Here is a 22,620-nt window from a genome sequence, read left to right as displayed (position 1 = left end):
GGTGCAGTACATAGAAAAAAACCAGTCAACACTTTTTCATGGAAAATGTATTTACAATTTTTGAAGACACGGCACACATAAGGACAACTGATCACACATTAATACATTTTTTGAATTAATATCAGAGTGTTAAATTATTTTCAAATGTTTAGCTTGTTTGCTTGGTTTGAGTCCAAGTGTGTTTAGTTTGAGATTAAATTTCTCTTTCTGAGCCTTTGAACCAATGATGAGGATAGTTTGATCCTGGTACCACCAAGTCAGTAAACATCCCTTTCCTCATGGCAACATGTAGAAATTAAAAACACTGGTTTCAAGGTTATTATTGACATTCTTTACTTTCATACGACTTTAAATCCAGTTTCTTTGTGAGTCTGCAGGAGAAAACATACAATATCCATACGAACCAACACCAATAAAGCATTTCATTACAAATTATTAAAAGGTCAGGAATGACCATGAATGACGTTCCCGATGGAGAAGTCCCTCTGTTTCTCAGCCACTATGTTGTGATACATGTTACAGTGCAGTTTCCCTTGTTCAGGCTCAGTGAAAGAAGCCTTGGAGAAAACAACGTTGTCATCCTGCCTAACCTCCAGTCCATACGCCTGACACAGTTGGGCTGTGAGCGATGTGTCTAAGGATAAGAGCTGAGCCAGCCTGTCCAGAGGGAAGCGGCAGTTGCGACTGCTGTATCCGTGGCTGTATAAGAGCAGCAGATCTCGACGACAAGGCACCAGGTGACGGTGAAGAGCACAACTCTGCAGGAAGTTCAACCGCTGTGCCAGTCTTAGCAAACACACAGGGTTGCGCTCCAGAAAAGCTCTGTTAATGGAAAGAGCAAGTGTGATGGCAGGAGAGGAACGGAGGTGCTGAGGGAGCTGAGTGATGTGCTGCGTGGCCCGAGCAGAACCTGGGGGATAAAGGAAGTAGAAATCATTCTAGTCATGCCCAAGGACTCTTTTATAAAAATTGCTATCAAAATCATGGCTTTGTTATGAGAGCAAAAAGAGTTACAAACAAAATGTAGAACTAACAGCCTGTTTATGCAACAGTTAAATTTTATGTCTGAGAGGAGGATTTCCATGTAGCACAAACTTTTTCAAAGTTTTACGTTGCTAAAATATGTAACATACCCAAGTTGTACAGCAGCCCAAGAGCCTGGAACTCTTCCTGGTTGGGATGAGGCCCTGTTTCAGTTGCATAGCAAACTAACAGTCGACTCAGATTTTCCTGTAGGTGTGTGTCATTGATACAGGGGTCGTACAGCCGCAGAGGCTCCCCACAAAGCCGGTACGAGGCGTAGATAAGGAAACGCACCGTCCTTTCCAAAATGGTCACACTGTTCAATCCAGGCATCCTCTGGATGATCATGTCCTGCTTTACACTACGCAGACGATCAAACACAAAGCTGTACACCTGGAAGTGAGAGAATGAGAGTAAATTTCAGGAAGAGTGGAGTTGGTATCAAAGTTAGAATTATTTTTCATAACATTCAGCATACACCCTTGAACATTAACCGTGCACGCAAAGCTGGGAAGTCACAAGATCAGGGATGTAAAACTCATTTTCACCGCGGGCCACATCATAATGGCTGTCCTGAAAGGGCCAGATGTAACTTATAAATGTAACAAAAACATATAAAATAAATGTAACTACTCCTCCATGTTAAATAACTCTAAATTACTTAATGAAGTTACAAACATTAAAGTTTCACAGAAAAGATGTTTCTTCGTTGTTCTTACAACATAAATCTTTTTAATTTGTCAGGTCATTAAACTCACAGAAGTCCACCAATGAACTATAAAAGTGAGTAAAAACAAATAACATCAAACACAAAAGACATTAACTTTGTTGAAAAGTTTCTTGTCAAAGTTAAAATGGGCTTGATTACTGTATTGTGGGAAATGTAGTTTTTTGTCAAAGCAAACCTTTTACCTTTTTTAAAAAAAAAAAATTATATACTATTCTGATCCCCGAAGAGAAATTAAGAGCACACTCTAGTTAGTGAAACACTTCAATCACATGCATACATGTGTGTACAGGCCCCATGTAGCACACGTACACACACATAAGGGGACCTGTATGCATGCAATGGGAGGTAGAGTGGCGGGCAGGTCTTTCATGGGCAACTTGTAAAGGGGGATGCCGCCTTGCTCAAGGGTGCTTCGGCAGTGCTCCAGAGGTGAGCTGACACCTCCCACTGTCAGCTCGCCTCTGGGTGGTTTTTTTGGGGGCGGGAACGGGAATCAAACTGCCGATCTTGGAACATTGGACGACCTGCTCTACCGCCCGCTTTACCACTGAGCCACTGCCACCTATTTATTATTCTCGTGGGCCACATAAGCATTAAATTATGTGGCCGGCCACATTTGGCTCACAGGTCTTGAGTTTGACACATGCGCACTAGATAGACAATTATGGTCGGTCAGTATATGCTCTTTCACATGGGATCATAATCACTGATTATGATCCCATGTGATGTCAGGTGGTGAATTTAAATTAGTCAAAGACACAAGTCTTCTCTTGTAAAAAATTTAGAAATACTATTAAGATTTTAACCTCAATTTGAGGGGAAAATTGAAGTAAGCACAAAATGTTAGAGTGATGTATTGTTGACTCAAAATTTCATGATTTAGATACGTCCCACATGGTTGACTTTCTGTCAGTGTTGTTTAAAGGAGAACTTAAATCTATTGATGGTGTGATAACTTAATTCCAACCCATGAAATTGAGATGTTCATTAATTTCTAAGTTCTGTAATTTATGGCAAAATATATCCAATATGACATTGAAGAACCGCAGTGTGAGAGCCTAATAATGGCACGTTATAGCTCTAAAGTTCTAATTACCAGGAGCAAGAACCGGGTGTCTTGGAAAAAAATGATGTTTAAATGTTACCAGCCTCTGTCCACGGATGCAGATGAGGGGAGGCGACAATCTCATCGACAAGGTAACAAACAGTTTTCAGCAGCACGCCAGATGGACGGAGGTCACAAGGGTTTGTGGAGTCCTTCCCAGCTGCTGGTCTGGAATACTCTTTGACTGCACGCAAGGGGTCTCCCTTTGGCTTTTTATCTTTTTCTGTTCCTGTTACCATCTCAAAACGATGAAGGCGGTTCTGCGCCTCACGATCACGCAGCTCGCTAGCTGGGCACATGGTTAGGCAGACTCCTCTGGGTACTGTTTCTTTTCTCTGTTGCCGCTTCCTGTCGTCATCCTCAACCATCTCTTGTGCTTTGTGTTTGTCGAGCCACTCATCCTTACTCCTCTGTTCCCAGCCTTCATTTGCTGGTGCGTCCCTCCTCTCCTTAGAGTGAGAGCTGCTTGAGGGGAAACAGGTAATTAGATGATTCAGGGACAGGATACACAAGAATATGTGTGAGGGACCTCAGTGACATGACAGTTCTAGTTTACTTTTTTTGTACAACAAATACTTGAGAAGTTATCTTGCAAGGTAGAGTGTTTATATTATTATTTATTTCACTCAAAACACCTGAAGATGATGCGAGAGAGATCACAGATGTTATTTGGTAAGATTTTGTCCAAGAATCCCTCACCTAATATGAGGTTAGAAAATAAAAGGTAATTTAAAGCACAACCAAATGGCCACACATTCTCTTAGTGTTGACTACGGATTTAATAACACACTTTTTAAATGATGCCTTTTTTTTTGTGGGCAACGCCAGGGGTTCCCGGTAGTAAACATGAGGGTCCTGGACCTTTCTTAAACAAGCTAGCCTTCCTTTTTTAAAATGGAAAACCGACAACATTTTTACAAATTCTTTCTAAAGGTTATTTTAACTAATATAACTTTAATACTTGGGTGTAGGAAACTGTTTGTTGGAGCCATAGCTGTCATTAGCTGAACCAAACAGTAAGCTAGCTACTACCAGAGAAGCTAAGATAAAGCTAAATTCCAAAACGCACCTCGTCAACGTACGTCAGGATTTTTACTACAGATGTTAATTTCTACTAAATGTTTAAATTTGTCTAATAAACTAATTACATATACTCACATACGACGATTCGGTCTCCTCCGGTTCATCCGAATAGACCGGTGCAACTGTCCACAGTCGTCCATCAAAGTACGTAGGTTTACTTTAGTGTGACGTCACATCCGGAATTTGACGCGTTGTGTATTTCTGATTCAGTCAGTACTGCATTTGTCAAATACCTTACATTATTCAAGTTATACCTACTAGAAATAAATATAATATACTAATGTGATGCTACCAGCCTTATGTTGGTGTAATTTTAATTACAATGTACTCACCACACGCTCTAGTTGTAGAATTATAATACAGCATAAAGTTTTACATTTGTTCTGTACTACACATATTATAACTAACTACTGAATCTTTTTCACTTCATCAGGCTGTGTTTGTTTAAAACATTTAAAATAACTTACATTTTATGTACATTATATTTGTTACAGAAGGCCTTTACAAATATTAAGGGAAATAGCCCAAATGTGTATTTAGTGAATTATCTCAACCCACCAATATAATTGAGTCCATACAAACCAGACATTGACACACATTCATCACATTAGTCTGTAGTCGTAATTAACGCTACAGCTTAACCAGCAGCAGAATTTTTTACTTTTGCAGACCGTAAACCCATAAACATAAAATAATTAATGGGAAGTGTGATGTTGTGTTTTTTACTTTTGCAGACCGTAAACCCATAAACATAAAATAATTAATGGGAAGTGTGATGTTGTGTTTTTATCTACCAAAACACTAACTTCATTTTGTTTTTGTTTACACTTAAAACTGTCCTACCTTTGTGCTCTCTGTCAGAAGTATCTGTAATACAGTATTGTGGGCACAAACTAGGCGTATTTAAAAGTGGACTTCAAACTTCTCGACTAGATAACTAAATACATCTTTGTTCACAATATTAGCTAATGTATATGAATAGGCATATACAGTAAATATCTACATAACACATCATTAACTTTTCCCAGAATCTCCATTTAGATTTATTGCTCTACTGACGCTGAATATAGCCTACTGTCCTCTTCCAAAATGCACCTTCTCATTGAAATGAAACATACATTTCATTATTTTTATTACATATGTAACATCTTTGAGAGAAAATCAGGCAGTATCCAATGTTTAATTATAACATAATGAACCAGAAAAGAAATTACACAATACAGGAATAGTACATTAACGTGTAAACTTCAAATAGTTTGGGACAGAGGTGCATCCAAAGTGCATGTACTGTATATCTCATGCTGGTGGTATTACTTCACTTCTTGGGACAGTAGAGCTCATGGGTTCTGGCAGCACCAAGCTGTTCTTCCTCCATGGATTGATGGATATGGACTGCTTGGCAGGAGACCAACGACAACAGCTCTACCAGCTCTGAAAATGTCCTGGGAAACCCAAAACATAAGTGTTAGGGTGCATTTATTTAAAGGAACAATTTTGTTTCACCAACATGAATATAAAATCCCTATTTCTTTGAAAAGACTTTATCACAATGAAGTCAAGGAATGAACAAAACAGAGATACAGTATGTATATAAAAAATCTGACCTTGTATTTGGAGCATTACAAGTTCTAATACAGCACTTCTCTATATCATGCACCTACCCCGACAGCTGCTGACTGACATCCTTTGATGCCATTTTCAGATCCAAAAGGCACTGAAGAGAAGTGCTGTTATCACTATGATCCCCATCTGTGCACTCTACCAGCAACTTCTCACTCTCCTTCAGACAAGCCTCTGCTTTATCTAAAAAGAATGGAAACACATAAGACTGGTAAGAATTTATAATGTTCATCATAACTTGTATCAAATAATTGTCAAAATGAGAGAAAATGAATTCAATCACTTTATATAGCTTGTCAGTCTCATAGAATACTGTTACAAAATAAACATTTCTGAGATAACACTGAAAGCTGATCACTAAATCAATCAGTTTATTCAAACAGGGGCAGCCCTGGTGACTTTTCGATGCTCGACCAATTGACTTAGTCTAATTTTATCTCTTTTATCTAACTTCTAAACAACCTAGAAACTCTCTTCTGTCCCCATCAATGTAGAAATTCTTGACAGGCAGCTCATGTCTGGTGGCGTCAACAGCTGTGGCAAAAGATGTGTAGTCCTTTGTGAACTGCTTGGCAGCTTCTGCTACCGGAGTCAGAGCAGCGATCTGATGGGAAATGGTAAGATGGGTAGGATTAGAATCATGCACTGATCATCTTATGAACAGTCAGCTTTTGTTCACAATACTACATGTTTTATACTGTTTCTCAACGCCTATTCACCAGCTACTGTGATGTCACCTTAATATAAATCAACACATTCATGTCTCAGTTTTTGTTATGATCCTGCCTTATACAGTTTAATTTCATAGGACACATCCTGAGTTCCAGCTCTAATTTACTGACGTGCTGGTTTGATCTCTCTTATCAGAATGGTGAAAAATTAAAAAAGGAAAAAATAAGGGAATTATTGTCCTTTTCTCAATAAAAATTAAAGCACACAATAATTACTGTATTAAAAACAGGCCATTTGATATGACAAAAAAGTGGCCTCCTAACCTGCAAATCCAGCATCTCATTGATTAGCCTGTCTTTCTCAATGAGGAGGTACCGGTGCTTCTTCTCCTGCACTTCATTGTGTAGTGCCTCTTCTTCATCCATCACCTGCAAGATCCTTGCCTCTGCCTCAGCCTTAAGCTTTGAAGTATTGCTTTCCATCTGACGTTAAACATCAAAAAGATGGAGTCAGATAAGACAGCTTGCGATTCTGCTGAGATGATGAACAAGTTACTGAGTCATACAGTTGTATTCAAAATAATGGTCTGCTTAAAAAAATTGAGTAAAGCCCAAAATCCTTATAATGGTTTTTATTTCCATGCATCGGGAACACTGCACATTATATTCTAAATCAAAACATGAAGAATAAAAGCATAAATTCTTTACTTTACAGAAAATTAAGAAAAATGAACATTGGACTGTTCAAAAAAATAGCAGTGTCTGCATTTTACTTTACAAACTCAAATATTTACTGTATAAACTGAAAAACATCCAGAATTCAGCATTCCTATGAATCACTAAACTAATATTTAGTTGTATAGCCACTGTTTCTGAGAACCGCTTCACATCTGTGTTGCATGGAGTCGACCAACTTCTGGCATCTGTGAACAGGTATTCCAGCCCAGGATGATGTGACAACGTTCCACAATTCCTCTGCATTTCTTGGTTTTGCCTCAAACAGCATTTTTAATGTCACCCCACAAGTTTTCTATCGGATTAAGGTCCAGGGATTGGGCTGGCCACTCCACGACTTTAATTTTGTTGGTCTGGAACCAAGAAGCTGCTCACTTACCGGTGTGTTTGCGGTTGTTGTCTTGTTGAAACACCCATTTCAAGGGCATTTCCTCTTCAGCATAAGGCAACATGACCTCTTCAAGTATTTTGATGTATCCAAACTGATCCATGATCCCTGGTATGCGATTAATACGCCTGACACCATAGTAAGAGAAACATCCCCATATCATGATGCTTGCACCACCATGCTTCACTGTCTTCAGAGTGTACTGTGGCTTGAATTCAGTGTTTGGGGGTCGTCTGACAAACTGTCTGCGGCCCTTAGACCCAAAGAGAACAATCTTACTCTCATCCGTCCATAAAATGTTTCTCCATTTCTCTTTTGGCCAGGCAATGTGTTCTTTGGCAAATTGTATCCTCTTCAGCACATGTCTTTTTTTTAACAGTGGCACTTATCGGGGGCTTCTTGCTGATACACTAGCTTCAGACAGGCGTCTTCTAATTGTCACAGTACTCACAGGTAACTTCAGACTGTCTTTGACCATCCTGAAGCTGATCATTGGCTGACTTTTCACCATTCTGGCTATTCTTCGATCCATTCGAATGGTAGTCTTCCATTTTCTTCCACGTCTCTCTGGTTTTGTTTTCCATTTTAAAGCATTGGAGATCATTTTGGCCGAGCAGCCCATCATTTTCTGCACTTCTTTATACGTTTTCCCTTCATTAATCAACATTTTACTCAAAGTACGTTTTTCTTCTGAACAATATCTGGAACGACCCATTTTTCTCAGGTTTTCAGAGAGAAATGCATGAGCAACATGTGCTGGCTTAATCCTTAAATAAAGGCCACCTGATTGACACCTGTTTTTTCAAAGATTGAATGACTTCACTAACTGAACTCCACACTGCTATTTTTTTGAACACGCCCCTTCAATTCATTATTCAATTATACAGACTCAGGAGCATACATACCATGAATGTTGGCTCTGTTGGTTTTCTATGACCCTACTACAGCAACTGGTAAATTATTTGCCATGCAGTAGTATAATTTCTACCAAAAACAGGTTATTCATGTTGGACTGCTATTATTTTGAACACAACTGTATCTTGCAGTGGTTTTAAAGTTTGCTTGTTTTTTTAAATCACTGCACATCGTATTGAAACAGTTTGTTTTTTTTAAATTTCAGAAAGGGCGGCACGGTGGCGCAGTGGTTAGCGCTGCTGCCTCACAACACGGCGGACCCGGGTTCGAGTCCCACTCTGTGCGGAGTTCGCATGCTCTCCCCGTGTCTGCGTGGGTTCTCTCCGGGTTCTCCGGCTTCCTCCCACCTCCAAAAGCATGCGCTTCAGGTTGATTGGCCGGTCCCAAATTGACCATAGGAGTGTGTGTGTGTGACTGGTTGTTTGTTTGTTTCTATGTGGCTCCGCGGTACACTGGCGTCGTGCCCGGAGTGTCCCCCGCCTCACGCCCTGAGACTGCCAGGATAGGCGCTGGCTACCCCGCGACCTGCGTTAGCGGATTAAGCGGGTTGGAAAATGAATGAATGCAAAAAAAATTTCAGAAACACGGGAAGACTTACCTTAGCTGTGAGGTAAGCCAATTGGAATGTTTGCATCTCTACATGCCTCTTCTCATTCTCTGGATTTCTCTCAGGTTCAGCTGCATTTTCAATCAATGTTTTATCTTAAATACAGATTAAAAACAAAGACGTTGAAGGACAAGTCAGTTTCAAAATAACTTCCAGTATTTTATGGGGTTGAACCGATTTACCCTTAATGACTGAAATATCAAAATCTGGTCGAAAGTGGTGCCCATCTGAGAATGTGGACTGCAGAACACTTTTTCCAAGAAATGATGGTTCAGTTTGTCGTGATGATGCTGCTTGAGAGAAGTTATGAAAATATGGATAGTTTATTTAAGGATCTCAATTTTATAATACTACAGACTTAACCAAAACTAGGGGGTAATGAGCATTATTAAAAGATTTTTTGTACATTTGATAACAATATTGTATGAAGTTAACTGGAACTATAAAGACCTCCGTAAAAGCAGGTAAACTATTTACAGTAACTGAAAGAAAGTCATTATTTAAACAGGAACTTATTCATTCATTGATCATAAACAATCATTTCTAAGTACTTACACGCTGGTATAGCCTGTGGAGCCATTGACCGTCTCGGTGGAGTTCCCACCTTTGGTTTGACACTGACGGCTTTAGGTGAGGACGGCCTTGGCGGCACAACAACAGACTCATTGGACAGTGAATTACTCTGTTAAAAGTTACAAGACTATAATTAGATACAAATGTAAAACTCAAGTTTCCCAGCAACAAATAGAAAGAAATTCAGACACCTAATTTGGAAGGTTCAGACAATATTTCCTAGTCCCAACTACCGTATTGGCCCGAATATAAGATGACCCTGATTAAGACAACCCCCTCTTTTTCAAGACTCAAGTTTGAAAAAAAAAATTTTGAACACCAAATTTAATTAGAAGACTCTGCCTCATTTATCACCATCATCTTGAAGTTTGCATCATAACTTCTCCTCAGCTGCCGGTTAACCTGGCCGATCTTCGACCCACTTTTCTCCAGATTGTCGCTACATTTCTCCATTTTGTTTCTCTTCTCTTATTTTGTTCTCTTTTCTTTCTTACCGCTATTTTTTATTTTTCTTCTTCGGGCTACCATTATTTTTATTTTTCTTCTTCGTGACAGGGGTTCACTTTGGCCTGGGGAGTTAAGTTCAGCATTCGCTTTAAAGATATCTGGCCCCATCTAGCGTTGTGAATGGGTACAATGTCTAGACCCTGAATGTAAGACGAATCCACTTTTTCAGTCTTATTTCAATACAAAAAACACCGTCTTTATTCGGGCCAATACGGTATATATAGAAATTGCAACTCAATGTTGGGCACAGTCACACTCCAAAGAGCCAAACTGGCCATTAAAACAACCTAACAAGAAAATATTTATTCTTTAAGTCATCACCTGAACACTTTCAAAAACTATTGACAGCTTTGTACCACATCTGATGAAACAGCGTTACCTTTGAAAGGGACGTCTTCTCAGCAGCCTGCATATATCGAGACTTCACAATAGTTCCACTTGCTAAATGTACATGAAAAGAAGTAAAAATGAATGAACACATAAACAAACAGATAGAAATAATAAAGCTTTCAAATGAATCTTATCAACATTACCAGATACACAGACAAATGTGTGATGACAAGAAAATATCAATTATACATCGGTCCTAAAAGGCCAGTTGTGCAATTAGATATTAATAATGCAGTTTTGAGGGTGGCAGTAAAAACAATTAAAAGTAAAAATAACTTTGTAAAGGTAGGTTTATGTCTTGTTTTAACAAGTGACACCGGTAAAACTTGCATGCTTCGTGAACTTTTATGAATACCTACATTTGACATTTTTCTTTCCGGCTCCGCTGTTGTTGCCTTTATTAGCAGCGCTTCCACCTTTGGAGCTGTACATAAACATAACCACATCTAATTCATGCATTTGGAAAAAAGAACTTTATCTTACTTTAGAAATGTGTTAACAGAAAACTAAACTCCTTCATAAAATCAGTGTAATTAGAATCAATGTACTATAACAACCCTTCCGTGTCGTGGATATCACAGTACCATCCACGCTACAATTCACAATAACATAATGAGCATGTTCGTTTGCTTTCTTCTGTTGCCTGCTGAGCTTCATATCTGGCCCAGTGTGAAAAAGTGTGAAAAATGTGTGAAGTGTGAAAAATGAAGCTAACGTCACACAAGTTATAACGGGTTAAATAAAGCCTTTTTGTCTGAATCGCTCCCAATATAAAATGCATAAAATCTGCAAAATGCATCATTTTCGTCTTAAATGGAAAAAAAATATGACAAATACTCTACTGTACTACCTTTTGGCGTCTGTGGAAACATTTTTAGACAGACTTGGTACCGCTGATATTCGCCTGGACGCCATGATGTTTTGAAGCAACCCGCCTGCGCGACTGTATTACAAACCGGTAGAAACAAGGGAAAAAACATTCGTTCCGCCTTCCTTCTGTTTATGGTGAAAGCAGATTGCACAGGAAATGAATGTTTCCGCTAATCACAACTGGAGTCGGAGAGTTATGAGACTAAATAATGTTGGTGCTCTTAATAAATTCATAGATACCAACCGCGTCTCTGTAGCTTAACACATTAATCGTTATCAGCTTTTTTCCACGACTTAACAAAAGGCTCTTAGCTGCTTTGTTATTCCTTGTATTCACTATTTTTTTCTACCATCTACAATACTGCAATACTAAATAATGTTGAGTAATTCACATGTCAATTAATACTTAGACACAAAATAAAGCTAATGAAATCTTCAGTCCAATAAATGGAGCTCATGGAATTATGCTTTTTGCTGGGATTGCACCAGAGTGAAGAAAATGTGTGTGTTGATTTATTTATTGATTTATATTGTAAAGCTGTTAACTCTGATGTGCTGATCTTACATAGAATCTATGGTGGTGAATGACTTTTAAGTCTAGTATTAGCAAAATAACCAGAGGACCCAGTTATATTGTTTATACTGGATGTCTTAGCAATATAACCAGGCCCTCTGTTTTTCTTTCACAGCAGAACAACCAGCATAAAAAGCGCTTTAAATAGGGTTATAGTTATGGATATTATGTCTGTAATATTTCTAGATGGAATAGAAACACATGAACTAGAAAACAATTAACTCAAGAAGCTGTTATATTAGCGTGGGATACACATTCACCGGATTTTGCACTATGCGTAGCTTTAGCATTAGACGAATAAACTAATATTTTTGGCAATGCACAGCTTTTTGTGTATGAAAGATTTTACCTTGCAAAGAAAAGAAAAGGTTAGAATTAAAGAGGGTAGCCCTGACCTCTTCTGGTGTCACCGTTCTGTGCTCCACACCTACAGATGGACATGCAGAGGTTTTAAAAACTGATGAAACAAGAGCACCTTCATCCCATCAGCACATCTTCCTTCACAAAGTCTGAACAAAAGAAACAATTAGTGTCTTCACTATTATTTTAGATGGATGAGCAAACAAAGTATGCCAGCACACTCTCTTGTTATTAGAGAGTGTGCTGGCATACTCTCTAATTGGCATAAGTTCTTGGCACAGAAGTAAAATCATAAGGTTAGAGAATTAATTTGGTTTTTTGGACCTCAGCTTCAACTGTCTAGGATTTTCTTGCAGCTGTCCAGCCTTCCCAGTGGAAATGGATCTCTCAGAGGACTGGTCACGTATTCAGAATGAAAAATGTTCCCCTCATGTTGAGTTCATACAACATGTGTCATTGTTTTGAGAACTTCAGCCTCTTCATGCTTAAGAGTAACTTCTTTTTTTTTTTCAAAATTTTGACACCATATTCCATGAATGGAACCCACTGACAGCCACACGTAGCAATGAGAGTGAGGTGTGGAGTTAGAGATCCTGTCTCAGTCCCTTACAGACCATACCCGAAACAGTTTTTTCCAGGATGTACAAAAGTAAAAATGCACACCATGACCATGTTAAGCTGAACATGCAGCTGTAAATCAACATTCTCATCAGTATCATAAATTAGCATTATTTAGATTATAATCTGTTTAAGAACAATGGATATTTACATGAGTATTGGAGAATTTCTCCCACCCCATTATTCTCATGATGCAAAATACAGATATTTCCACTGAATTTTATAAGGAAAATCAAGAAAAAGAAACAATCAAATATGAATGTGGCTTAAGAAGAAGAGATTCCAACGCCGGTGCACAGCGGAGATATTTTATGTCACAACATAACTGTTAAATTTGTTATACACTATTATTTATGCAAAAACAATTGCTCCAAGGATTTCTGCTCTGTGACAAACAGCATGAGGTTATATTTGTAGTTTTCTGACCGCTTGGAGAATGGACCTTGTGCAATTTGAGTTTATTTGACAGGATTGCTGCTATATTGAAACACTGCCAACTACACTTATTCTGGCAACCACTAGGTGGGTGTACGGGTCTTATACACATTCTGCAGCAATCCTGTCAAGTAAAATCCAATTTCAGTCAAAACAGACTTAGCGCATCTTTACACCATGTTCTGACATATAATCAATGCACAGAGACGTATATTTTAATGGCTTGTATACAGTACTCTTTACTCCATTGATGCCACTGGGTGGGTGGAGTTAATCTCAGCCAACAATGCATGAATGAAAGACTGATTGAACAGTTTGCAGCAGGGATAACAGAGCTGCAGGAAGTATAGGGCATCCAATCCACCTAATCTGTAGAGATCCATTCAAGAGGATTGCTCAGAAGTAACCCACATAAAAGAACAGGCAATCTTAAATCTTTCTTTGCTCCTGTAAACCGTTGGGGATGATCACCACTGGTTTATCTGTATTTGTGAGTTTCTTCATCCCATGTGGGACTACCTGCTTACCCAGTTCTTTTACCTGAGTGTACTATTTATGTTGTGTACTTGAGACTTAAAGAACATAATGGGTGCTGATCCTACCTGTCTGAAGTGGATGCAGACAACTGGAGGGACAATGGGAAGCGAGTGGGTGTGGGACTGGGTGGTAAACACTGACCATCAACTTCTGTCCTAAGTCTATTCCGTACACACAGATGGCTAAACCATCGACAGGAGTTTGATGGAGGCGTTAAAATTTGCATAAGCTTTTTTTCTCCTGTATCTTTAGAGTTAGGATATTTTAAACAGTTGAATAAATAATCTCATTTATACAGCTGAAACAGATTTAGTGTCTGCTGGAAAACATCTAGGTTTTATTCTGACCTTTCTGTTTGAATGAATTTTCATGATAAAGGTTAAACATTTGGATTTGGCACCAATAAAAAATGTGACTGTTATGCTATTAATAAGCTTGTCTCACTTCATCCAGCAGTATAAAGGCCGGTTCTTATCACAGCTCTCCTTTCTCTCTGTATAATAAAGCCTTGAGGCTGACTGCACTTTGTCCGCATGCTGGCTGTCCATCACTCAGCACCAAGCAATGCGAGGAGCGATGCCTGTTTTGACCTGGACAACATGTGCTATTGATGATGAAGATGTGAGCCGTACAAGCTCTTTTGAATTCAACCATCAATCCATTCCATAAACTATGTAAAAAAAAGTTTCATTCTTAAAGTACTTTAATTTTACGTTTCTCTGTAGTGAAGGATGAGATCGACTCTAATGGTGAAGAGCTGAAATGAAAGAGTGAGAAGTGCATGTTGACAGACATCACATTAAAGACACGTGGAGTCACTGAATGAAAGTCCTTGTCTCCTTATGGAGCCCGCGTTGCTCATATTTCTCTCTGCTCCGAAACTCTGACGTCTAATGAAGGATCTGTTTATGTCACTGTGACCTCACTGATACTCCGCTTTGCTTCATCTCATATTCTGAACGAAGCGAGGAGAAAACTGTTGTCCAGTCTTCTAACACATGTATGTTCACCTGATTACACATGCACCCACACGTACACACAAACACACACCCAACCCACCCATCCAGCCCACACATCGGCCCTTCTTCCCTTTGCAGTAAGCTGTTACTCATCGCCACCCAGTCTGCCAGTCTGGTCCACATAGCCTTCCAGGAATGCCTCAAACACACAGTACCTCCCTCACACAGTGAAGCCAACAGGACGTATACATTCAGTTAGACATGTAACATAAATCACTTGTTCTCAAAATATTATTTGTGCTTGCAGTTAAATGCTTCAATTAAAATGATCAAAGATGTATAGCTGATCTTTTCTTGAAGTAATTGTTTCCAGACATAGATGTATCGTATTTATTTTTAATAGAATATGTCCTTTCAATCCTGGAACAAAAGTGCCACTTCAGCAGTGTAGCCGGGCGTGCAAATTCCTACATTTGTTTCTGTCTTCTTGGTCCTTGTCGATATTAACAGTTAAGACTCTAAGTGGAGTAGTATTACAGAGTTAACTTATTACCCTCATCCTATCTGGACACTAGGCTGGACATTAGTCCCTGTCAAACCTCCAAATCCAAACACTTTGGTTTTGTCACTTTGCATAGATGTCGGTAATAGACAGCTACTCTCACTGAGAAAAAGCATGTATAAACCCAACAGAATGTGTGAGGAAATATTTTTAACAGGAAAGTTTAATTTTTTTAATTAGGTCTTATTAACTAATGGCTGAACATTGCCTGATATTTGTGTTTAAAGTGAAGTCTGTTTCTGTGCAAGAATACGCACAATGTGTCCAGTTAGAGGTCAATTGTTTTTAACTATGAATCCTCAAATCAGGAAGAGGAAGTGTCGTAGTGTTTAGGTAGTGTTTCTGTGTGTGGAGTGAAACTATGGAACAACCTGGACTCACAACACAAGTAGTGCCAAAGTACTCAACAATTCAAACTGTTATATAAACATCGTGCCTGGTCAAAACATAGAGATGAGGGTCTTTAACTCAAACTGCTGTTCTGTTTTGTTAACATGTGGCTCAGTGTTCTTTACCATCGTTAGTATTTGTCCATTACCGTTGTTGGTATATTGTACATTACCATTGTTGGTATGTAGTGCCTTCCTTACATTGTTGTGTGTAATTACTATTGCAATGTGATAATTATTGTTGCCCATGGTGAAGTCATCATGATGCAATTATTGTGTGTTTGTCCTTAAAAGAAGTAGCAATGAAGCTCAGTGTGTTGATCTCTGATTCAGGAACTGGGGTGGGATTACATAAGTTTTCTTCTTCCCACTCCCTTTTCAGGCAGAACTGTATTGTTGAGTTGTGATCTTTGCTTATTTATTTGCTTATTTAATTATTTTGTTCTTTGTTTTTGTTTTGTTTTTTTGTCTTTTTTGTTTATTCCTTGCCTTGCCAGAAATAAATGAATAAATGAAAAATGATTAACTGTCCTTCCATAAAATGGCCCGAAGCCTCAGGTATATACCCCATACTTGTTAAATCTCACTGTGCTTATCCTTGCAGGATGTGACCATGGATCGGTGTTCACATCCTTAGCTGCAGTGCTGGAGGCTGCGGGATTTTCTCTAGGTGTTTGGGGGGTGGTGGGATTTTTGTTTAGGCAGAAAGTTAAAGAACAGAATATCTTCAGCCACATAATTAAAGGTCAGATGTTTATGCTCTTCAGGAGAATTATGTTTAAATCTGTTTCTCCAGTGACATTAAATAAAAATTTAAAAAATGTAACAATATGAAGGAGCAACTCATAGCAAAGTCCAGAATGTCATCTATTTTATAAGCTAATAATGTCGTAACTTACTAATTCAAATATCATTTATTTTTAATCTTTGTATTTTAAGTACTCGTGTGTCGATATTGCGAATGAGGGATGAGAACCAAATGGCTATCGTGACTGGCTGTGTGTGTGTATGAGTGTGTGTGAGAACCATGCGCAGTGTTGTAGCAGGGCAGTGTAGCGTGCAGTGCAGGAGTGAGCAGAGGCGGCCCAGGCCAGGGCCGCCCCAACACCCTGGTAATCCCTACGTTTTCAGGAGCCCTGGCCCGTACTTGATGAGCTTGAGCAAGAAAAAGGTTGCACTCTCTCGTTTGTTTCTCTCTCACTGTCTCTCTCTCTTTCTTTCTGTCTCTCACTCTTTTATTCCCCCTCTTGTTCTCATGCCTCCCACTCCTGCTCGCTGTCCCCTGGAGCCACTTTGCGAATGAGTGAACTCCAAGTGTTTGCTCAGCAACTCTGCCTGTCCTGCTATATTTCTCATCATTTCATCTAAAAGGAGAAGAAAATCTGCAGATCAACTACCAGTGAGAGACCCCAGTGATGTTAGTTCACATGTGGCAGGACACTGGAGAATGACAATGAGAATACACTCAGATGCAAATGGGCATTCTAACTCATAACTCTTTTTGGGAAACACGCATCTTCCAGGTAGTCTTTATCATAAACAATTATTTTAATCAATTTTAATGGTTTCAAGGACATTTTGACGCACAGAGTAGCAACCATTGTCATTTGCAGCCACGTATCAGTGGAAGTCCTCCATTGAAGTAAAAAAGAAGCTCATGATTCTTCTGTTTAAAATGCCATTTCAAGGAGGAGAAGGAATCCTGCTCCATCGGACAATACATGAACCTAGAAATAACACAAACATTTTAAGACAATATTTAAATTTTCTGTGTTCATAGCAGAATATGTGAGGGATGTAATTTTTTAGAAAATTCTGTAGTTATACGGTGTTTAACATCTGCATGAACAAAAGCCCATTCAAATGAATATCAGGTCTCTGCAGTTTTTTAATGACAAAAAGAGGACTGTATCATTTTTAAATATCAAATATACTGTATTTGCCATGATCCTAATCTGTCTCCACCATTACACTACAAATACGCATGTTTACACATCTGTAATTCACACGTTTAATTAATTGTGAATGTGTGTGTGTGTGTGTGTGTGTGTGTGTGTGTGTGTGTGTGTGTGTGTGTGTGTGTGTGTGTGTGTGTGTGTGTGTGTGTGTGTGTGTGTATTTGTCAACATTTTTTGACCTTTAATTAAGAATACTATTATAGTCAGCAACTTCACTCATCTTCTTGTCTTCAGCAGTTGGTCCACCCATCTGGGTACACCCCGGATGATACGCCAGCTAATCACAGGGCCACACAAGACAACAATCAGTCACACTCACACTCACTATAGACAATTTAGATTGACCAGTTTACCTAAGTTGCACGTTTCTGGACATGGGAGGAAGCCAGAGAACTTGGAGAGAACCCACACAGACACAGGGAGAACATCAAAATCCACTAATTGAAACTGGAACCTTCTTGCTGTGAGGAAACAGAGCCACACACCACTTTTCCCAGCACAGGCCAAAAACACGTTGGTCCATCTGTATTTAAATTATAAATACACCAGTTGACCACAGACCAGGACAAGATCACACAATTCAGAGATGCAGAGAAGTACAGGGAGGCTGTAGTGGGGGGGTTTAGGAGTAGGGGGATTAGCAAGAGGCCATGGGCCCTGAGGCGGAGGGCCCGTTTCCTGGCCTGAGCCCCTGTTTGTCCTGCCTGACCTGGCAGCTCTGGGGGCAGATCGTGCTTGGATACAACCCCCTCCCACGCCTGTCTGAAGCTGTTAGCCACTGGCTGTGAGTAGCTAGCTGGGCTTAGTGTTGTCTGAGCTGTGGCTGGGTCAGGAGGGGTCCACTCATCGGTGTGTGTGTGTGTGTGTGTGTGTGTGTGTGTGTGTCTGTGTGTGTGTGTGTGTGTGTGTGTGTGTGTGTGTGTGTGTGTGTGTGTGTGTGTGTGTGTGTGTGTGTGTGTGTGTGTGTGTGTGTGCGTGTGAGATGGGGAGTTCCTAAGTTTGTAAATGATGTAAGATTAATGAATATACTACCGTTAACACCAACGTAAGTTTGGATCTACAGTATTTGCTAGAGCAGACATGTTATAGTCAGTCAGTCAGTCATTTTCTTAACCCGCTTAATCCGCTTACGCAGGTCGCGGGGGAGCCGGTGCCTATCCCAGCAGTCTCAGGGCGTGAGGCAGGGGACACTCCGGGCACGATGCCAGTGTACCGCGGATGTTATAGTTTATTCTTTATCATTATTTGTTGTTTCTCTGTTTGTCTGATTTCTAAGAATAAAGTCCAAAATCTTCCAAAGTTTTATAATTATGTTGAGATCTGCTGCTTATGTTTCCTGTGATATTTATACTGTTAAACCTTCCTGTGATTCCATAACCCTGATTTGCTTTTGCCTTTATTTCAGTGTTAGTCTGTCCTGTTACTTAATGTGGTTTCAGCAGGATTGCATCGTCATGTTGCCTTTCACAGTCCATAAATGGTACTGTTGACAACAGCTCTCCCCATGTTGTTAAAATGGCATCAGCTCCCCACTGTGTGTTTCCTTTTGTAATCAACTCCATCTTCTCTACCAACCTATAATCAATTAGAAAAACCACCACCATGCTGGTTTTTAAAGGGTGTTGTCAGAAGTGTTTTTACTTAAAAATCCGTAAGATAACACCTCTCCTGTCTGACCAGGGGACTGTTTTATTATCACTCTCCAAAAATGAAAATGAAATGAGGGGATATTTACTTTTCCTCCCCAAAAGCTTTGATAGCTCAATTGCTTGCTTTCAGTGGCTTGTTATTATTTTTCAATTGGTGGATTGGCTGTTGGGTTTGGAGGAGCACAGAGAAGCTCTGTGAGTGTTGTTTCTGCCCATATACACAGAGCTGTCAGGGAAAGCTGGGCGAGAAAAGCAGGGAGAGAGGGAAGCGCTGAGGGATCAGTAAAGTTGACCTTTATTAAGGGTACATAACCAATCCTTTTACGAAACATTTCTCCATTGAGATGATTAAAAGTCAAAGTATTTCTTATTAATTCCACAACATGTCCTTAAAGACTGACTTTTAACTAGTGAATAAATGTTATTAATAATTATATGACACAGACAAACACACACACGCACATAGACACACCTAACGTCATCGTTGTTCAGATTCTGTAAATTTACTGTCATGATGGGGCTGACTCAGAGGAAGAGAAAACTTCTTGGGGGTCTCCTGTCTCCGTCGTCACTGGTGGACCAGTGGCGTCACAACCCCCCCCCCCCACACACACACACACACACACACACACACACGCATACACGCATACCCTCCTTTATAAAACTGTCGACGCCTTCCTCTCACCTGGACTGACACACCGCCACAAACACCAGGACAGGACAGCAGGGGAACGATCTGTACATCAACTTCCATCGCGCACGGGCATTTCCCCCGCTACACATTTCCATTAAAAAAAAGTTGATTATATTATCTCTTTTATGAATCTGGCAAATTACTCTTACTTCTCTGGCATGTGCAACATGACCGCGGAGATGCCACACTCGCCGGCGGAGGCGAGTCCCGTCGTCATGTCTCCCAGCGTCAGCCTGGACTCGCCCCTGCCGCCCCTCATGCTCCAGCCCCGGTCCAAGGACGGGGTTCTGATCAAGTCCGAGCCCCGGTGCAACAGTCCGATCGCGGAGGAGGATGGAGCCGCCCTGGGGCACACCGAGGAGCACCTGCCCACCGGCAGCCGCCGGAGGAAGAGGCCCGTCCAGAGGGGGAAGCCTCCCTACAGCTACATCGCTCTCATCGCCATGGCCATCGCCAACTCCCCGGAGAGGAAGCTCACCCTGGGGGGTATTTATAAGTTCATCATGGAGAGGTTTCCGTTCTACAGGGAGAACTCCAAGAAGTGGCAGAACTCCATCCGCCACAACCTCACCCTCAATGACTGTTTTGTGAAGATACCCCGGGAGCCTGGGAGACCAGGTAAGGGTAATTACTGGACCTTGGACCCCGCGGCTGAAGACATGTTTGACAACGGGAGTTTTCTGAGGAGGAGGAAAAGGTTCAAGCGCACAGATGTGAGCACCTACCCCGGCTACATGCAAAGCTCCAGCGCCTTTACCCCGACCCAAATGGGCAGACCGTCGTACCCAAACACTCTGTACAGTGGGATAGGGTCTGGTTATGGCTCCCAGCTGACTGCCTCTTCCCCGCATCCCGCCATGCTGCATCACTACCAGACCCCCGCAGGGGTCGGACAAGGACAGCCGCGCATGTTCAGTATTGACAACATTATCAGCCAGCAGACGGTGGTGCAGGGGGGCTCCGGGGTAGAACTCAACTCCCAAGCGCTGGGGCTGGGCGGGGGTGACCTCCAGTTGAGCACCATGACCTCCAGTTGTTCGGTCACCAGCACCGACCTTACATCGTGCTACCAGAACCAGACCGCCAACCCGTCGGCCAATGTGTTGAGCAGAAACGGCGGGAACCTCTCATCAAACCTGACTGCCGGTTATCCTTACTCGACTTCGGCCTCTCCTCCGAACCTGTCCACTATGAACCAGTCCAGCTTCTCTCCGGGGAGCTCCCAAATGTACTGCTCCAGCAACCGGCTGTCCCTGCCGGCCCTGCGCCCGGGATCCTGCGCCGAGCACACGGAACAACTCCTGGGCCTCTCCGGTCCCGTGAACTCTTATAACAACACCTACATGAGACAAGCCAACTATGCTACAGGATTAGAGCGGTACATGTAAAACATTATTCACTCTAAAAAAATAAAATAAAGGATGTCATCCTCGACAAGCCCACATGAGGTGATACACGGAGTTTTATTGGAATATTACAGCATTTAAGGCTGATGTTCCAGAACAACTATGCTATTATTATTATTATTATTATTATTATTATTATTATTATTATTATTATTATTATTATTATTATTATTATTATTATTATTATTATTATTATTATTATTATTATTATTATTATTAATAATAATAATAATAATAATCTTGATGACATTCACAATATAAAGCCAAAGCCATTTATTATCCGTTTAACACATTCCATAACTGTGGGCCTGTTTTTTTAATTTTGTATTGTACATATTTCGTTCATGTTTCCTGTTTTTTTTTAGTTTGTTTGAAGTTTGCGTGATATATCTTTCAAGTCTGTTGATGTTTTTAAAAAAAACTTTATTAAAAGAAACGCGTGTTATCACTGCTGACGACAGGTAGCCTGAAAATAGATTCTTTTCTTTTTTTTACAATAAAGTAAAATGTGGTCGTTATTCATTTTAAAAGTGTGTTTTGGTGGTAAACACTGTATTTGATATATTCTGGTGGGTTTTTGTGTAACTGGATGTTTTACAATTGGTTCAAATATTTTCAGCTGGACAAAGATACAATCTCAAATGTTTTTATGAACTACACATGTTTTGACAAATTTGACATAACGTGCCAAATTTATTTTAAAAAATGTAATCTTTCAAATATGGACAACATTAATTATCACATGAATAAATATAATGAAAAATAATTTGGATAACAAATCAATACTCATAATATTGATAGAAACTTTATTGAACTCACAAATAAAGCACATCAGTTGAACTCAGTTGAAAAACTGAGAGAACAAATCATTTCAGTCTAGGTCTCTGCTCCTCAGCATTTCTACAGAAATAACGCTCATCACAACTTTGCTTCTTGATTGAAGAACACATTCATTTTCACAAATGATAGTACTGTTATTTCTTATTCAATGCCAAAGCTTTATTTTGAAATTATTAACGTCAGAATCCCTTTTCCCTCTCTGAATTAAAATACGCTTTAGTTTTTTGATAAATTGATGTCCATCAGTCAAATATATGCTCTTAAAATTATTTATCAAGGAGCTGATGCAAGTTCAACACATACAGTGGTCATTCATTTTCATAGAATATTTACTAAGTAGTTTCTTTGAGTTGATTTCAGAATAAAAAGAAAATATTCCTTACACTATCAATATATGAGACCCTGAAAACATAATCAACAAA

The 22,620-nt window shown here is 39.9% G+C and overlaps 3 protein-coding genes across 3 annotated transcripts; 1 reads left to right on the top strand and 2 right to left on the bottom strand.

Moving 5' to 3' along the window:
* Nucleotides 1-46: 46 nt before the first annotated feature.
* Nucleotides 47-4,092, bottom strand: sac3d1 (SAC3 domain containing 1). The gene is made up of 4 exons (XM_068319664.1): nt 4,017-4,092; nt 2,903-3,320; nt 1,134-1,416; nt 47-910 (listed from the first exon to the last, which is right to left on the bottom strand). Exons 1-4 carry the CDS (start codon nt 4,079-4,081, stop codon nt 444-446), a joined length of 1,233 nt encoding a protein of 410 aa, XP_068175765.1. The 5' UTR covers nt 4,082-4,092; the 3' UTR covers nt 47-443.
* A 1,015-nt stretch (nt 4,093-5,107) lies between these two features.
* Nucleotides 5,108-11,276, bottom strand: haus8 (HAUS augmin like complex subunit 8). The gene is made up of 10 exons (XM_068319884.1): nt 11,198-11,276; nt 10,707-10,771; nt 10,337-10,398; nt 9,433-9,559; nt 9,060-9,167; nt 8,869-8,972; nt 6,557-6,715; nt 6,024-6,165; nt 5,603-5,744; nt 5,108-5,383 (listed from the first exon to the last, which is right to left on the bottom strand). Exons 1-10 carry the CDS (start codon nt 11,260-11,262, stop codon nt 5,257-5,259), a joined length of 1,101 nt encoding a protein of 366 aa, XP_068175985.1. The 5' UTR covers nt 11,263-11,276; the 3' UTR covers nt 5,108-5,256.
* An 8,693-nt stretch (nt 11,277-19,969) lies between these two features.
* On the top strand, nt 19,970-21,404 carry foxe3 (forkhead box E3). Its single transcript, XM_068320162.1, has one exon. It carries the CDS (start codon nt 20,078-20,080, stop codon nt 21,338-21,340), a length of 1,263 nt encoding a protein of 420 aa, XP_068176263.1. The 5' UTR covers nt 19,970-20,077; the 3' UTR covers nt 21,341-21,404.
* The last annotated feature ends 1,216 nt before the right edge of the window (nt 21,405-22,620 follow it).

The sequence above is a fragment of the Antennarius striatus genome, chromosome 7 (genome assembly GCF_040054535.1).
Source record: "Antennarius striatus isolate MH-2024 chromosome 7, ASM4005453v1, whole genome shotgun sequence".
In the NCBI taxonomy this organism is placed as follows: Eukaryota; Metazoa; Chordata; class Actinopteri; order Lophiiformes; family Antennariidae; genus Antennarius; species Antennarius striatus.
The sequence above is the reverse complement of the archived record's forward strand: the minus strand, read 5'-3'. Positions and strand labels throughout refer to the sequence as shown.

Bases quoted from the DNA above. Each gene is read 5' to 3' on its own strand.
- sac3d1 (XM_068319664.1), bottom strand. From the start codon at position 4,081: ATGGACGACTGTGGACAGTTGCACCGGTCTATTCGGATGAACCGGAGG. The intron at 1,417-2,902 runs GCTGGTAACATT...TCTCACTTCCAG, and splicing joins ATCTGCATCCGTGGACAGAG to GTGTACAGCTTTGTGTTTGA. The intron at 911-1,133 runs GTATGTTACATA...TTTATCCCCCAG, and splicing joins TGGGCTGCTGTACAACTTGG to GTTCTGCTCGGGCCACGCAG.
- haus8 (XM_068319884.1), bottom strand. From the start codon at position 11,262: ATGGCGTCCAGGCGAATATCAGCGGTACCAAGTCTGTCTAAAAATGTT. The intron at 10,399-10,706 runs GTAGGTATTCAT...ATGTACATTTAG, and splicing joins CGGAAAGAAAAATGTCAAAT to CAAGTGGAACTATTGTGAAG. The intron at 5,384-5,602 runs GTAGGTGCATGA...TGGGTTTCCCAG, and splicing joins GTCAGTCAGCAGCTGTCGGG to GACATTTTCAGAGCTGGTAG.
- foxe3 (XM_068320162.1), top strand. From the start codon at position 20,078: ATGAATCTGGCAAATTACTCTTACTTCTCTGGCATGTGCAACATGACC.